Raw genomic sequence first — 17,079 nt, forward strand, 5'->3', positions numbered from 1 at the left:
TTGCATAGAAATTATTTTAAAGGAAGAAGCAATGTGCTTTGGGTGTAGTTCACGAACAGTTCAGAATTGGCTTTTGCTAATAGGAGAGGTGTTTCATTGAGGTGTCGTGCTCAAGAAAAGCCCAGAGCTATTGTTTGTGGTGGTGTGAGCAGTTTGGTAGATGAGCAATCGAGCTTGATTGAAAAGACTATTGTGGAAGAAGAGGGAGAGGGAGAAGAGAGAGAGAAAGGGCGCAAGTGTGGTTGGGTTGACGGTGGAGGTGTAGGGAGGGTGGGGAAGTGGTGCGGCTGGGAAGGAGGGGGCAGATCGGGAGAGGGGTTTATTTTCTTTTTGCTTAAAAAAAATTTATATATTGTTATAAAACTAGAGGGAGAAAATGAAGAGAGAAGTGATATGCTAAAGATAAAGCTTCACCATGTTTATTCATTTCTTAATCTTTAGTAGAACCACCTATTTATAGGCTTACAAGATAGAAGATTGAATACCATCATTTACAATATACCTATAGGTTACAAGTACTAATTACAAATACTTAATGCATAGGTTACATAAAATCCAACGGTGGAATATTAAGAGGTATGGTGGTCATCCACCAACTCATGCATTTACAACACTCCCCCTTGGATGTCCACCATACAATGACATTGTTTCCTCATTAAAAACCTTGCTTGGAAAACCCAGTGGGACAAAACCAAAGCGAAGGGAAAAAGAGTGAAACTTTCTTCTGAATCATTGATATGGTGTTGGATGAGCTTATATTGCCTCGTTAAAACCTTGCTAGGAAAAACCCAGTGGGACAAAAAGCTAGTCGAAGGGAAAAAGAGTACAACGCGCATCTGCCTTGAATGTAGTAGAATTGGGATGCTCCCCCTGATTGATATCTCCCCCTGATTAATATCTCTCCTTCTCTGATTTGAGCAATACAAGCAGCATTGTCTTCATATATGATCATCTATCACACTATTCAACCTGCTTTTCACTTTTCAAATGATTGAAATCTTTAGGAGTATCAACAACTAATTTAGTAGTTAGAATATGTTACAACAATATCAAATTTGAATTCAAAATACTCAAACTCTTAGTGTTAACTCTTAATTAAGAATATTGTGGTACTTTATATCCTTCAAGAGGTTGCTTCATCCGATATATCTCAAATATTTCATGAGCTTTGAGGATTTCCATGTACCATATAGTCTTAATAAATATGCATTTAACACATACTATAAGTTTTGCGTTAAAGTAACAACCGCACTTATAGAAATGTGGATGCATTTACGATGAGATTGGAGACTAAAACCACATGTCTCTCCCAGGAAACCTTATGTCATATTAGTGATCTTGTTTCACTTCACAAACACCAATTCGTAACCTTCATACTGAACATTTGTAATTTGGTGTTTGAGTTATAGGTTCAATATCCAACTCTTCTTATTTAGTGATAAATGGAATTGCCTATTTCCATTTTTGGCCAATCACTTAACTTGTCGACATTCATGAAACGTGATTTAATATAATCATAGCCCTTGATGATTGTAGTAGCTACTAATAAACCAAATGTATCATCAATTTGTGATCCCACAATTCCTATGTGCATGCACATGCATAATTTATAATCATCTCATTGCTTTGGGGTACCAATGCCTCTTCAGGGGCTTATGTTGTCACTTATGGGACAAACATCTCTTTTACAATGAATTATTTAGAATATGTGGATCATAACCTCCTATAGAGCGTTATTTTTTATAGGGCTTGAATTTTTCAAATAATCTCCATTTCTGAGGAGTTAAGTCTTTAGAACCTATATTCCTGACATGCTTCAGGCATGCATTATATATATAGTCACCATGTTAATGGATTGTGATACGAGAATATCAATCCATGTTAGCATATGTACAACTTATACATGCATTATCTTGATGAGACAAAAGCGGATTGATTCAACACTATTTCACGACGTTCTTTAGGAATTGTCATTTCTCCCCCTAACGGCGGGAAAATTGTCTCAAAATGTAGGAAAATAAACTCACAGTCGTTATCAAATATGTGACCATTTTAGTAAGCACATTCAGTAAAACTGGTGAAGTGATCCATAATTAGATGTTGTATAGGCTCACAAATATCCCCTTGAATTATTTCAGGAAAGATGGCTCAAAGATGATCTTATGACAGCTTTTATTTGTGAGCGTTCTTTGTAATGATATTGTTGGACAAGACAATAATTCGAGTCTTTAAACGATGTCCTTACAAATTTATAAAAATCTTATGAATCATTGTGGGACATGGATTGTCAAGATAGTCATGTCATAACATAAAAGTTATTCGGTCAATGAACTTCTAGTTCATGACATCATAATCTTCAACTATAATAGTTGTGTAATATTGGGGCCTCAAGAACTTTTGGTTCATAACATCATAAACTTCCTACCCACAAAAGAAAGTAGGAAGTTTCTCCAATAGACGCCTCTGGCTATCAATATTGGGGCGGTAATACAAAACATTACCATTGTAAAACGAGATTAATTAATAACCTAACATAAATAAAATAAAATATAATAAAATAAGTAAAGTGGTATAAACAAGGAATAAAATAAATCAATTAAAGATTATGAAATTCCAAGATAATCCAATATTAATGTGGATTCAATATGTAGATAAAACTACAAGTTTAAGAATTGGATTTCCAACCAATTCAGGTTCATATAGGCACAAATAAGTAATGAACTTCAAGTTCATATATAGTATTAAGATCCATGAAAAACTATGAACTTCAGGTTCATATCAATATATATTCGAAACTTCAGGTACGAATACGTAGATCTAAATAAATTGAATTAATAGTTGTGCTTTGAACTTCATACTCAAATCGATGTATATGCACTCGAAACTTCTGGTTCAAGTTCTTGACATATGTAGGCCTCATGGAATTCTGATTTTGATTAATACAAAATCGTGGAGTTTTATGTCCTTATGTGCTCTTTAAATTCGCGGAACTTCACGCCCTCAATTATTTGGAATCAAAGAACTTCAGGTTTTGATTCAATCAAAAGAACTCTATATCCTAATCTAGTTATATGATGAGGATCACGGAACTTCGGGCCCCTGATCTTTTGTATAATTCAAACTCATCATAATAATTAAGATCATACTTAAAATTAAATAAACAAACAAATAAAAATAAAAACATGGCATTATATTCATGTGTAATAAGAATAAGAATTTTTTTCTTAAACAAGCATGATGAAGTCTGATGGTGAGTACAAAGAAACTCTATACCATGTGATGACTCTAGCTCATATAAGAAGAAAGAAAATTCAGAGAAAGAAAACATACCAAGAGCAATGTCGTGCTGATAACGTGTTATAAAACTAGAGGGAGAAAATGTAGAGAGAAGTGATATGCTAAAGATAAAGCTTAACCATGTTTATTCCTTTCTTAATCTTTGGTAGAACCACCTATTTATAGGCTTACAAGATAGAAGATTGAATACCATCATTTACAATATACCTATAGGTTACAAGTACTAATTACAAATACTTAATGCATAGGTTACATAAAATCCAACTGTGGAATATTAAGAGGTATGGTGGTCATCCACCAACTCATGCATTTACAACATATATTCAATTTAAGATTTCTAATTAATATTTTATTAATATTTTTTTTCAACTGAGCAAAAAAAGTGGACCCTACAAATGGCACGTCATCACTTAACAGATTTTCTGACGGTCAATTTAACGGAAGGCTTAAATTGGTCAGGTTTGAAAACCACAGGGTGTAAATTGATGAAATTAAAACCCGAAGGTCCATATTAAGAATTACCCCAAATCTTAAGGGAGTCTTTTAATGTTAGCCTTATTTATAACAAGATCGGCTATCACATTTTGTGATGTAAAATAATAAAAATATCATAAACATCTATTTACTATAGTAATCAAGATATATCCATTACAAAAGAACTGGCAGATATAACAGCTGTATAGACTTTTATTATTATTATTTTTTTCAGAGAATAGAGGTAGTATTTTATTAAAAAAAGGATAAGTAAGAAGTACAAAAACCGAGTTATGTTATTGAAAATTAAATGAGTGTCTCTACACCAATGAGTTCGGTCGTCAAACTAACTGAGTAGCTATCCTTATAAAGACTTAGTTTATTTCTCACATAGAGTATAGATTATTACAACTACAGTACAAATTGTTTGGAATAAATGTCAAATTTCTCGGATGACGTCAATTGGGGCTCCTGCAAATAAAACAAACCTTTTTTAAGAATTTTTTTAATGAAGAATATTACACTGAACTTGTAATGAAGTACTATTTTACAGATAATTGTGATATGATTTACATGTAATGTTAAATATGATTGCATGCAGCTTTGAAATGCATGTAATGCAACGTTAATGTTTTTCACATCTATATTTTATTAACCAATTAACTTGAATAATCCTTAATCTTGACGAGACTTGTCTATACAAATAGGTATATTCTTATTAGAGATGTGATTACAATGTTATGAAAAAAAGAGCTTTTAATGAAATATACACGAATCTAAAATACGTATACGTACTTGTAGAAACTCGGTACCAAATACTTTATTGACAAGAGCTGCAATTGGCCCTTTTAAGCGTATGCCAGACCTAGCTTCACGAATTATTTGGCGCATAGCATTAAGCAAATAGCCATATGTTAATCCACGGTCATTTTCCACTGCTTGGATGAAGCTATAAGTCAAGGCACCCGTTGAAGTGTCTCCCGAGAGAGCCTGCACAATCGAGTTGGAAACAAAGAAGATGAAATTTTTCTAAAATTGAATCCGAGTAAGATACCAAACAGGCTTAAAAAAAATTTATTATATTTTTTAAAATTTATTTATTTATTTATGTTAATTTATTAGTAAACAGAAACACTCCAAATTAAAGTTGTTGGTGACTAATTAATCATCAATAATATTTTATTATACTCACAGTAGTGTCTGAAGAGGTTTGGTGATCGTCACAAGCGCTTATAGAGACAGCTAGTCCACCACTTGTACCCTTATAAACAGATGACCATCGTCCATGATCTTCCCACACATAGCATCCTTCTCTACATATTGAATCAAGGCAAGTTAATAATATATACCATTTTAATTTCTTAATCTGTTGAGCTTAATCATTTTCGTCGGGATTAATTAAGAAATTGATGACCTTATTGATTGCAAGTTGAAATTTAGGATGGACACAACATGTTTGGGACTGATTTTGTAAAAGAATACCATTTTTTTATTTATTAAAAGTGAAAGTGATTTTGAGAAGCACCTTGAAAGTGGTTTTATGATCCAAAAGCACTTTTAAGTTGTTAAACACTATTACAAGTGCTTTTAGATAACTAAAACATGTAATTATGTACTAATTAATTACCTGTTCATTCTGCAAAGAAATGGCAGATCAAGAACAGTGCCACTATGGCAGGCATCGATAATAGCATGAAGTTTGGCGCCATGGGGCAGTGGCCTAACAATGGTGGCATTAATTTCATCATCAAGGATCATCCCTTGGGTCTCAAAATCCACAGGGCACAGCGTTTCGTCATAGCCATCAATCTCATCCATGTTGTAGTCAGGCTGGGTTGAGCCATGGCCAGAGAAGTGAAACACCAATGAGTCTCCTGATCGGCAGCCCTGGACCAACCACTGCAGCGCCATTCGTATGTTTTGCTTTGTTGGGATCCTATAAGGGTCTGCCTCATATTCTGCATCACATATTAATATATTTTTATGGTGGAATTTTGATCTATTAATGACAACTGTTCTTCGCACTCCAAAAGAGTTAATTACGCACCTGTAAGCATACGTATGGAGTCAGCTGGAAACCCCCGTCTGTTAACAAGAAAGTATTTCATGCAATTAACGTCGTTCACGGTTCCTTTGAGGTTGTAGCTCCGCCCATGGTAGCTCACTCCGCAAAGCAACGCCCTCTTTCTTCCATACGCGGAAGGAGGCATCAAGGGTTTTGGTACTGATGGCCAGGACGGCTGACAAGCAGGAGGAGGAGGAGGAGGAGGATTGTAGTAACCAAAGGCAGCGGCTGGTGCCCCCGAACACCAACCGGTACCAGTACTACTACTGGGGGAGGCTGCGGCATCGACCATCAGGGTTCGTAAACGGCTGACAGCGTGGTTGATGGAATGAGTGGCTTGAATCAAAGGATTAAAATTAATGGAGGGTTGATTAACGCGGGTGACGCGGTGGCACGCACCACACTGAATGGTTTGTGCTTCTGCTGGCACCACAAGTTTCACTCCACACCAACTGCACCTCTCTCTTCTTCCTGCCATAACCAACAGGCAATTGGCAATTGCTAGTTAGTTTCTCTTAGTATCACACGGGAATGAGTGGAACAACAGTTAGTGCCTAGCTAGCAATGTGGCATTTTGGTGGGTTGTCTTGTGTCTAAGCCGCTCTTTGTGAATTTTATAGCTGTATGTTCGATTACTTTGGGGAGTGGTGGAGAACCAGATTCTATCTTCTTTAAATCTTTATCTACAAAGTCTCTTTTTTGTGATATATGTTTGGTTCGAGTTGAGCAGCAACTCACACCAACCTTTTCTAAATATGAGATCTTGTGTTCTAACATTCCACCACCTGTATGTGTCAGCTGTAGCCCTTTTTTTCCTTTGAGCAGCTTCACTCATCTACCAGTATCTAGTGACTCAATATTATGTACCATATATAATACCGATCATCATCTTTGATATCAATTGCCTTAAGAGCCCACACTTTTCCCTAAAAATCGGCTTGTAAGAGAACGGTACACGAGGTCTTAAACCATCCTAAGATGTGATATTTTTCCAATATAGAATATTTATTATGAGTATGTTATACAAGTACGCAAGGAATATTAAGACTTTTTCTATTTTGAACAACATACATGCATAAACTTCTTTGCTTACAAAGTATTTCCATACACGAAATAAATAAATAAATATTTTCGTACACTTGGGTTGCATTAATTCCAACTCTACCCCGGGGCCTCCCTCTTTCTTATCACTGCCATTTAATAAGAGAAATACAGATATATAATAGGCATTATCAATGTACAACTGTACTAATAAATTGTTAGATTATATATCATGGTGGGGAAGCAAGAGCTTCCGGGAAGCATTGCACCAGCGGGCATAGGAGGCATGGAGATTGGGCCAATCAGAGGAGGAGCAATATGTGAAGTGGTGGAGCCACAAGGATAACACTTTCTCTTGATCTTCTTCCTTCTCCAGCATCTCTATGGTATCTTCCAACACTCTCTCCAGCTCAGCCCTCTCCCGAATGCTCAAAACCGGGACGTCGGTACCGTTGCTGCCTCTGCATAGCAATGGCAGCCACGACATTAGCATCTGCATCTTTCTTTGCTTTTGTTGCTCTTTGCTTTCATCATCATCAGCTGCATCCGTTCCCATATCTTTGGCATGCTTGAACAATAATGCTGCGCACGAAATCAACAGCAGAAATATAATTTTATCCTCTTAATTAATGCACATGTAAACAAATTGAATTTGGATCCCCTCTCTCTCGCAGTGAACTGTGAATGTGGTACTTTTTTCTATTCCCGACCAAATAATAATTGAAAAAACAAAAAGAAAAAAAATATATATATATATATATGTGAGGCCAAAAAAATGTACAGGTATATATGCATAAAGATTTTTGTACAAGTTTTTATTTCTTTTTTTTTAAAATTACAATCAACTAATCCTGTTTATGTTTTATAATATAGGTCAAGATAAGTCAAGTGATTTCTTTTTGTTTTGTTTTTCCTAAGGGTGGGTTTAATTTGGTTAAGAATACTCTTGTGATTTCCGTTCGTTAACAATCTTAGAATCTGGAATTTTTTGATCAACTTGTGCATCAAGTTAGCTACACACGCGTCTTGTGAATTGATATTAGTTTATCAAATATTAAGAATGATGATAAACATATACTTTTAACGAACCTCAGAATCTGGAATTTTTTGGTCAACTTGTGCATCAAGTTAGCTACACACGCATCTTATAAATCGATATTAATTTATCAAATATTAAGAAGGATAATAAACATACACTTTAAATTAAAGTGGTGAGCAAAAATATTTTCATAATTTTATAATCCTACACTGAAATTCTAAATTTGTAAATGTAGATTGAATTTCCCTTTATTCAATATCACTTATATAAAATAAATAAATAAACAGTGATAAGATTGAAAAGTCAAACGAGAGATGGCGGTCCATTATTATGAACTCTGCACCCAGTTTGTGCTCTTCTTAGACGCAATCTCATTCATCTGAATGGATAAGGACGAAACAAAAAGTAAAAATAGGTAGAAGGATCAAGAAAATGAGTACTGCTACGACGGCAATCATGGAAAATTATAGATTACATATTTAAATGTTATTAGCAGTCAGAGGCTGTGATTTTTGACTGGGTGCCAGGTGCAGTGATGCATAAGTATAAATCCCCAAGAATGGCATATTCTATGGTAATGGAAAACTGATATGCCCCCATATGCAAAACGTCACTTCAAATTTCCTGTTCTATATTTGACAAAAAGAAAATAATGATATTTTAAGAAAATCTCGACCAAGCGAAGGGATTTATTGAATCAAGAATTGCAATTGGGGTACATAAAGCGTGACTCCGGCACATAGAATAGAATCTATAAAAATAGCATCTTAAATAAAATCAAGAGCATCTTTACTTAAATCAACGGAATCCCTTTACTTTATAGAAATCAAAATTGGCTATAATTTATATAAAGAAAATAATTATATAAATTCTCTATATAGTTTTTTTTTTTTTTTTGTTCTATATATATTTTTCGTAAGAACAACGTTTTGAAACTTTTGAAAATTAGCCTATACTATTTGGGGTAAGTAATTAACTCAAAGAGCTGACTGATGACAAAAGAACCTCCTAAGTTGTAAAGATTAATCTAGCAGAATGACCCGAGAGTTGTACAAATCTTCTTAATTTATTTGTTCTTCGATTTGCCCATTTCTTGGCCTATTCAGTTTAATTTGTTATTTCTTTTTTTTTTTAAAAGAATTATTTTTGGTTATCTTCTGAATCTATATGTATAAAGCAAAAGGCAGAGAATTGTGAAACATTCAAAATACCAGAAAATATCCTTAGTTAATGCAATCATTAAGAACTAAACTTATTAATTAAATGAGGATAATATGGTAAATTCACACTTTTTATAAAAAAAATTAAAATTAAATAAAAAATAATGGATCTTATTTTTATGAAACACTTTTTAAGTCTAAAATTTTAAATTTTTTTTAAAAAAATGCCTCTCGCAAGCGCGGAAGCACATGCAGAGAGGCTAGTTATCTTGAATGAAAAAAGAAATTAAAATTTATTTTTGGTTATAAAAAATAAAAAGAAATTAAATTTAAAAAATAAAAAAATCTTTGAAGTAGAAGGACGTACCCGAAACCTTGACCAAGGAAGCTTGTAAGCTTGGCTCAACCGAAACAGAGAGCCAAGCCAAATTAGAAGCTGAAGCCCATCTCACAACAGCTTCATCCCCATATCCACAGGCCGCCAACTTCTCCGCCAGCCAAAGCACCTCAGCCGCCAGCTTCTCCGCCGAGCTCCTCGACCCACTAGCCCTCGCTGCCCCCAGCCACGCCACGTCGCCAATCGACCGAACCGCCCGCAGAACCCGGCTCAACCGGTACTCCGCCGGCCGAGCGGGCCCCACCAAATCGCCGCCATCACCGACGCCGCGGGGTACTTGTTGTTCGAGAGCGGCGGCGGCTTCCAGCTGCCCAAGTGTTCGGGAAAAAGCCGCGGAGAGAACCGTACGGTTGACTTGACGCAAAGCCTCTACGCCCTCTTTATGGTTATCCTCGATGAGGGTCTCCGCTAAAGACCGAACAACTTGGTACTTGCGGGAGCTCACGGGGATGTCGTTCATGAGCGACAAGAGCTGCGAAAGCGCTCGGCCGATAGCCGAGCCAGTGCTGCCGCCGCTACCAGTATTAGCGACGGCAACGCTTGACGGTCTTTGAAACTCATATTCATGTATGTTCGAAGACTTCTTATTGTGACCCTTTCGATAGGGAACGTCGTCGTCGCTAGGGTCTAAAGGAGGGAGAAAGCGCAGGAAGAACAGGAATGAATTGACCAAAACGCAGCGTATGAGCTGGAGGAGCTTGGATTTCTGGGACAAGTTCAAGAGGGATTTGTCTGCGAAGATAAAAATGGAGGATATGAGGTTGCGGATAAGCAAAGGAGGTATGGAGGAGCCTTCCATCATCGTCATCAGGCCTGTGAAATAAAAAAGTTTAATTCCTTTTGTGTCCTACTAAGGATATTTGCTTTATATATATAAATTTATTTTGAGGAACAAATTTTATTTATTTAATTTTTGGTTGTATATTTTGAGGAAGATTTTTTTTTTTTTTTTTTTTTTTTTTTTTTTTTTTTGGGGGGTCAGATTTTGAGGAAGAAATTGAATAGGGGTGGTCCTTCTGTGATCCAGTTGTTTGGAGAATGACTCCATGAATCATCACGGCAACCCGTTTTATTTTTGGACCCGTGCTCCTGTCGTTTTCTTGTACGTCTAATGTCGTATTTAGAGGACCATTTTTCTGGTTTCTTTCTGTGCCGTTCATAACGGGGCAAATTATTCACACTACCATCCCCTTATTTCCTGCCAACTTTCTTAAATGTTGTGCTTTTTAGTTTTCAGATACCAGAGATATTGGGGAGGGGGTGAATCAAACCTACACCTCTCGAGTGCATAAATAAATACTTTTAACTATTTTGAATTACAAGTCCTTTGTTCATGCATGTTATGCTTTGAAATTAATTTATCAATTGATCAAGGGGCAATAACACCTTGATCAAGGGGCAATAACACATTCTTTCTCCTTAAAATTTATTATAACATGCTCTTATTTTCTATGTTCTTGTTTGAAATTTATTTACACGTATATTTTTAGCTATAATGTAGGGAACTGATTTTCCCATTCTCATTTTCTTCACTTACACTCTTTTTTTACTTTTCAATACTTTTTACTTCACTTTTATATTACTTCTTTTTCTTTATACTTAATTTTCCAACTCGCACTTCATTTTCAATATTTTTTTCTTTTAATCGAGTAAGAAATAATTAACACTATAGATTTCAACAAAGCCATGGTGGCAAAACACGCGTGAAGGATAATAGATACTGATTCTATTCCAAAAATGGAAAATATATTGTAAAAACTGATTATCATGTAGCCTTAAGACAATGTGAGAAGGATGGTGGAATGAGGTCGTCTGACCAAAATGCCCAACAGCATTTTTGAAAAAAGATGTGGAAGATGAAGGTAACAAATAAAGTTAAAAAATTTCATTTGGAGAGTTTAAATATTTTACCAACTGCAGGCAATCTTTCTTTGCAGAAAATAGTGACTTCCCCAATTTGCTAGAGGTGTGGGGTGGTTTTGAAGACCCCTGGTGAAAGGACCTGACCCAAATTCCATTTTGGAATCCGAGCTGAACCTTATGGGTGTCCGACATCTGGCAGGTGCTGGGCACAAATGACCAAAATGCCCTTTTATACCAAACCCAAAAGAAAATTCAAGTCCGACTTCTGCCGAAAATTCGGTAGAGTCTCCCCTGTAAGTTGAACATTTCTCAAAAGTTTCCACCTATAAACAAGCATAAATATACATACATATAACCCAACTGCCAGCATGCATCGAATTATATCCAAACATCAAGCATCATATAATTTTAGTCTCAAGCCTCCACAATCAAGTAAAACATTCTGCAAAATAAGTTTATCTCCACTTTCAGAATATCCATAATCCATTAGCAATCTCAAAGGCTCCTACTCGTGACTGCACCTTGTAACATAAGGCTGCATATGTACCCTTACTGAGGGATCAAGCCACACGTAGTTCTTTCCTATACTCATCTCAATCATATACTGAAAATATAAATATGTCATACGTTGAACTCCCTTTAGTTTAGTTTAAGAATATCTCGGAACTGAAATTCTCTCCACTTAAACGTATCCCTAATCCTGATTCGTCAACCTCATTAATACCGACAATTCCATCCTCGCAGGTCTCAGAGATACCTCTTCTATCCGAGCGCAATCCTGCCAGGCCAAACTGCAATTCTCGCAGGCCAAGCTACAATCCTCGCAGGCCAAGCCGCAATCCTCGCAGGACAAGCCACAATTCTTGCAAGCCAAGCCTCAATCCTTGCAGTCCAAGCCGCAATCCTTGCAGGTCTCGAAGATACCGCTTCCATCTGAGCCGCAACCTATACATAACTATCTATTAAACCCGAGACAAGACTTAGATAACTCATTCTTGGTTTGGACCCATTTACATGGTCATTTTATCACCTCTCAAAGGATATAACTGCCTATACTTGTCAACAGGGCCTGCGGGGCCCACGACCTCATATCACAAATTCGAGAATCCCTAAAGGCCAATAGGCCTAGGACACATGTCTCGAGAGTTTGTGTAATGACCCAAACCTAAAATTCATATTTAACTAGTAATTTATTATGAGGAAAGATAATTTTGCCCTTGGAATAATTTCTTAACGAAAAGTTGACTTTTTGACCGAAAAGGAATTTGACAATTCCACATATTGCGTAGAGCACGACAAAACGAGTTCGTAGACACGAAGTGGACTCGAATCGGAGCTTTAATGAAGAAAATACGATTAAAATATCACGAGGGGTAAAATGGTAATTTGTAAAATCAGACTTTAAACCCTCACTCTCTCTCTTCTCCCTCAGTTTTCCTCTCTCTCTCTCTCTCTCTCTCTCTCTCTCTCTCTCTCTCTCTCCCTCTCCCGCTGTCCTCTTTCCCGTCATCTTCCAAGAGTCGCCGTCGCCGCCACAGAGCATCACCGGCCACGAGACCAGTCTTGTTCAAACCGCCACTGCCTCCTCTTCCTTCTCCGATCACTCTCAGCCCTTGGAACTGCCGGCGCTGGCCGGAAACTGCAGAAAACCGATCAGTTTTGACAGAAACTTCAACCTGCTCGTTCTCCCTCAATTCTTCTCCAAATTTGTCGAGTAACGTATGGATTTCTACCTATTTTCCATGCTCTAGCTGATGGTTGGGTAGGTTTGCATCGGTTTTGACCGTAGATAGCTCGGTTTGCAAATTGAAATTCGGCCGATTTTTGGCCTCCGTGTTCGGCCACTTCCGGTCAGTTTTTGGGGTAGGTCCAAGAATAAAAGTGGTTCCAAATATGGTGTTATACCTAGGGTAGGAGTTTGGAGCCGTAGTTTTGAGATTTTCCGGCGATGCGTAATTGCTTTGGACACCCAGCGCTGCCGGTGCGTGCGGCGGCGCGTGGGCAAGGGTGGTGCAGTGGCACTGTGTCTTGATACGATCCTTAGGTTGTCACAAGCGCGTAGGAATTTACGGATCTCAATTTCGGTACCGTTTGAGCCTCGAACGGATTTTCCATATTGTGCGATTTCCGGGTTCAATATTGTTGAGCCGTTGGATCGTAATCAATTTTAGATATGTGACTCTAGATAATTTTAGAAACGTGTAGGATTCGACGGATCATGAATCAAAGCCCTGGATACTCCGAAATCGCGAACCATAGGGTTAGAGTTTAGAAATTATGCGATTACACGATCGTGATCAATCCGACCGTCCGATCGACACCAATACCCTCGGGACATGTGTCCTAGATATATTGGACCTTCTAGCGGCTTCTGGATCATATTGTGAGGTCATGGACCCGTGGGGTCCCGGGTTGATCTTTTTGAGACTTAGCACTTTTTGAGTCCCAAGATACCGCTAAACTATCCCACGTGGTAGGAAAGCTTTTATGGGCATAGGGATAACTTTAAATTGACGCACGTACTTTTAGGAGCCGGGGGTCAGGGTTTTTAATTTAATACTATATTGTATTAATAGAATATTATGGTCATTGAATCAGGCACCCGGGCACCAGTTGACCCGCAGGAGGGACCTTCAAGAGGTCCAGCGAGCTCGGACTATCAGTGAGTGGACTCTTTGTTTTTATAAATGAATTTAAGCAATTCAGTTTCAGTTATAAGCTGTTTTATGCTTTTAAATATTTTATTTTGCATGCTGCCGAGTGGAATACCCTTTAACGGATATAAGAAAAGAAATTCTAGTTAATGGTCAGATAAATGGCAGCAGAATTTTAAAGGTTACAGAAAGTTAATTATTCAACAGTTTTGCTTCAGAAACTTTATATTTTCTTAAACCACCTTGTACCCAGATATTAAATGTTGCCTTCAGATTATATTTGTTGCCTTTAGTTTAGTCAGCATGCTTGACAGTTGCCCCACGAGTTCCTTGGTACTCGAACTCGTGTGGAGCGAGTAATGCGGATAAAGGTGGACTTCGGTCCCCTGAATCCTGCGAGTTGCGGCTCGGACTGACCTCGTGTCACTGAGACCTGCGAGTATGTGTCACCCATGGTGATGAAAGGAATTGACGGATATAAGGAATTGACGGAAATAAGGGTACACCTAGGTGATAGTTTTAAACTGTTTTCAAAATGTATAATTATATACATGTATTGATTTCAGAATTAAAGAGAATAAGCTAGTTTGTATAACTATTTTTACAGTGGGGTTAGTATGTTCATATGCTATTTTCTAAACTTTGTTTTTAGGTCCACTCACCCTTTTTGTTGTTTTGCGCCCCCAGGTAGTAGACGTGCACAGGAATCCACCACCGGGCCGTTTCTCATCTTCCGCGCCTTTCTTTTGATGTAGGATTTTTGTTTTGTAAAAGGATTGATTCCTTGTAAATTTTTAGTAGTCACTACTACAAAAAAGAAAAAAGACGACGGTAAATCACCGTCGTGTATTCGGTTTTTCAATGGTCGTGGAATCCACCGTCATCTTTTTCCTCATAAACCACGACGCTAAATCACCGTCGTTGTTAAAATATACAACGTCATCAACAAATACAAAACGACGTCTTTGTACTGCAAAAAGATCTAAAAAAGCAGTCGAGGATGAGAATAGACGATCAACTCTCTAAAAAAACCGTCGTTAAAAAGAAAAAATATGACACATATTAACAGAACAAGGCCGCAAGATAGACATACAATAACGAAAATTAAAACAAGACGCCGTTAAATATCATTTTCACGACAATAAAAAATATGACGTCTTTAAATACATTAGAAGACGACATTATTGATACCTACTACGTCGCCTATATAAAAACAACCGTCGTAAAATAAATTTTCCACTTCAATTTTTCTATAAAAGATGACGTGGAAATAGTTGTCAGTGTCATTATTTACGACGTATGTATTTATAGAGTAGACGTTGAACAACGAAACAACGTCAGTTACAAATATATGAGAGTCGTATTACAAAATTTATACGTCCTATTTTCAGAAACAAACAACGACGATAAATATTAGACGTTGTTAAATACAATAACGTCGAAAACAAATAAAAACAGACGTGTTTAGTCTGCTAAAGTTCTGAAAAATAGTCGAGGATGAGAATAGACGACCAACTCAAACAAATCACCGTCGTTAAAAGGGAAAAATATGACACATATTAAAAGAACAAGGCCGCAAGATAGACATACAACGACGACAACTAAAACACTACGCCGTTAAATATAATTTTTACGACAAGAAAAAATATGACGTCTTTAAATACATGAGAAGACGACGTTATTGAAATCTACTACGTCTCTTATTTACAAACAACCGTCGTGAAATAAATTTTCCACTTCGATTTTTCAAAAAAAGATGATGTGAAAATAGTTGTCAGTGTCATTATTTACGACGTATGTATTTATATAGTTGACGTTGAAATGGGAAACAACGTCGGTGGCATTTATATAGTCGACGTTGTATTTATATGTATTCATTACTCACGACGCACTTATTAATATAGACGACGTTGAACTTCTAAACAACGTCGGTTCCAAATAAATGAGAGCCATATTACAGAACATATAGACGGCGTTGATTATGATGAGAGCCGTATTACAAATAACGTCGTTTAATTGATATTAGACGGCGGTTATAATGAATTATCGTCGGAATTCATTTCGTTCCTCTTCGTTTATAAAAGAACTTGCGACGTGGAAAATGTATGATGACGTCGTATTTTTTAACGTTCAGATTATATATCTCGTTTTTTAGACGTCGGTATTATGGGATTGGAGTCGTGTTATTTTGAATTACATGGCGGTTCTTAATCCTTCCCCGACGTGATATCCTGAATAATTGCTTCACAATAGCGTCGTGGTTCTTCATTGTTACGTTGCTTTAAGACGTCGGTAAATATGCTGAATAACTGGTTCACAATAACGTCGTGTTTTATTTGAACATAGAAAGTGAAGAAATCACATTACAATATATTACAAAATTAATGTCATACACTGCCAATTACATAAGCATCATTCAATCCATATATCTTCACACCCATCTCGAATATTTTGACCACCTAACTCACCCACCAGTTCATCAAATGTGTCAACATTTGGCATCCCTCTAGTAAATGGCTCACACTCAATTATCACATCACCTAAGACTTCATCACCAATAACATCATTATATTCTCTATTAGGCATTGATAACACTACCGACCAACCATGATGCATCGGGTCGTCAACAAAAAATATTTGTTTGACTTGAGAAGCCAAAACAAACTGGTCATTCCTATGTCCAATTTTACTCAAATCTACAAGGGTAAATCCAAGTTCGTCGACTACAAGACCAGAACTATCTATCCAATCACACCTAAAGACTGGGATTGTAAACTTTTGGTAGTCAAGGTCCCAAATTTCTTGAATGACACCATAGAAACCCATATTTGAGAGAATTGGGTTTTTATCCTTGGCACTAGCAACTTGCATGGTATGTGCAAGTAAATAAACTCCACTATTTTGAGTTGTCCGCACATCATCTTGTGCCTTGATATTGAATTTAATACCTTTAATAAGATAGCTCCTATATAATGGCGCTGCCATGTTTGGACCAGCTGCTAGCCACCTTAAATTTTCTGATACGCCATGATTGTCTTCCTCAAGTTCACTTTGAACCTGCAAATTAATCATATCTTAATTCAATCTAA

The 17,079-nt window shown here is 36.9% G+C and overlaps 2 protein-coding genes across 2 annotated transcripts; both read right to left on the reverse strand.

The window, feature by feature from the left end:
* LOC18768149 (metacaspase-1) lies at nt 3,967–6,437 on the reverse strand. The gene is made up of 5 exons (XM_007201002.2): nt 5,819–6,437; nt 5,399–5,729; nt 4,964–5,084; nt 4,567–4,761; nt 3,967–4,242 (listed from the first exon to the last, which is right to left on the reverse strand). The coding sequence occupies exons 1-5, from the start codon at nt 6,312–6,314 to the stop codon at nt 4,183–4,185; spliced, it is 1,203 nt and encodes a 400-aa protein (XP_007201064.1). The 5' UTR covers nt 6,315–6,437; the 3' UTR covers nt 3,967–4,182.
* LOC18766244 lies at nt 6,865–10,404 on the reverse strand. Its single transcript, XM_007199840.2, has 2 exons — nt 9,444–10,404; nt 6,865–7,459 (listed from the first exon to the last, which is right to left on the reverse strand). Exons 1-2 carry the CDS (start codon nt 10,279–10,281, stop codon nt 7,101–7,103), a joined length of 1,197 nt encoding a protein of 398 aa, XP_007199902.1. The 5' UTR covers nt 10,282–10,404; the 3' UTR covers nt 6,865–7,100.

This window comes from Prunus persica, chromosome G8 (assembly GCF_000346465.2).
Source record: "Prunus persica cultivar Lovell chromosome G8, Prunus_persica_NCBIv2, whole genome shotgun sequence".
In the NCBI taxonomy this organism is placed as follows: domain Eukaryota; kingdom Viridiplantae; phylum Streptophyta; class Magnoliopsida; order Rosales; family Rosaceae; genus Prunus; species Prunus persica.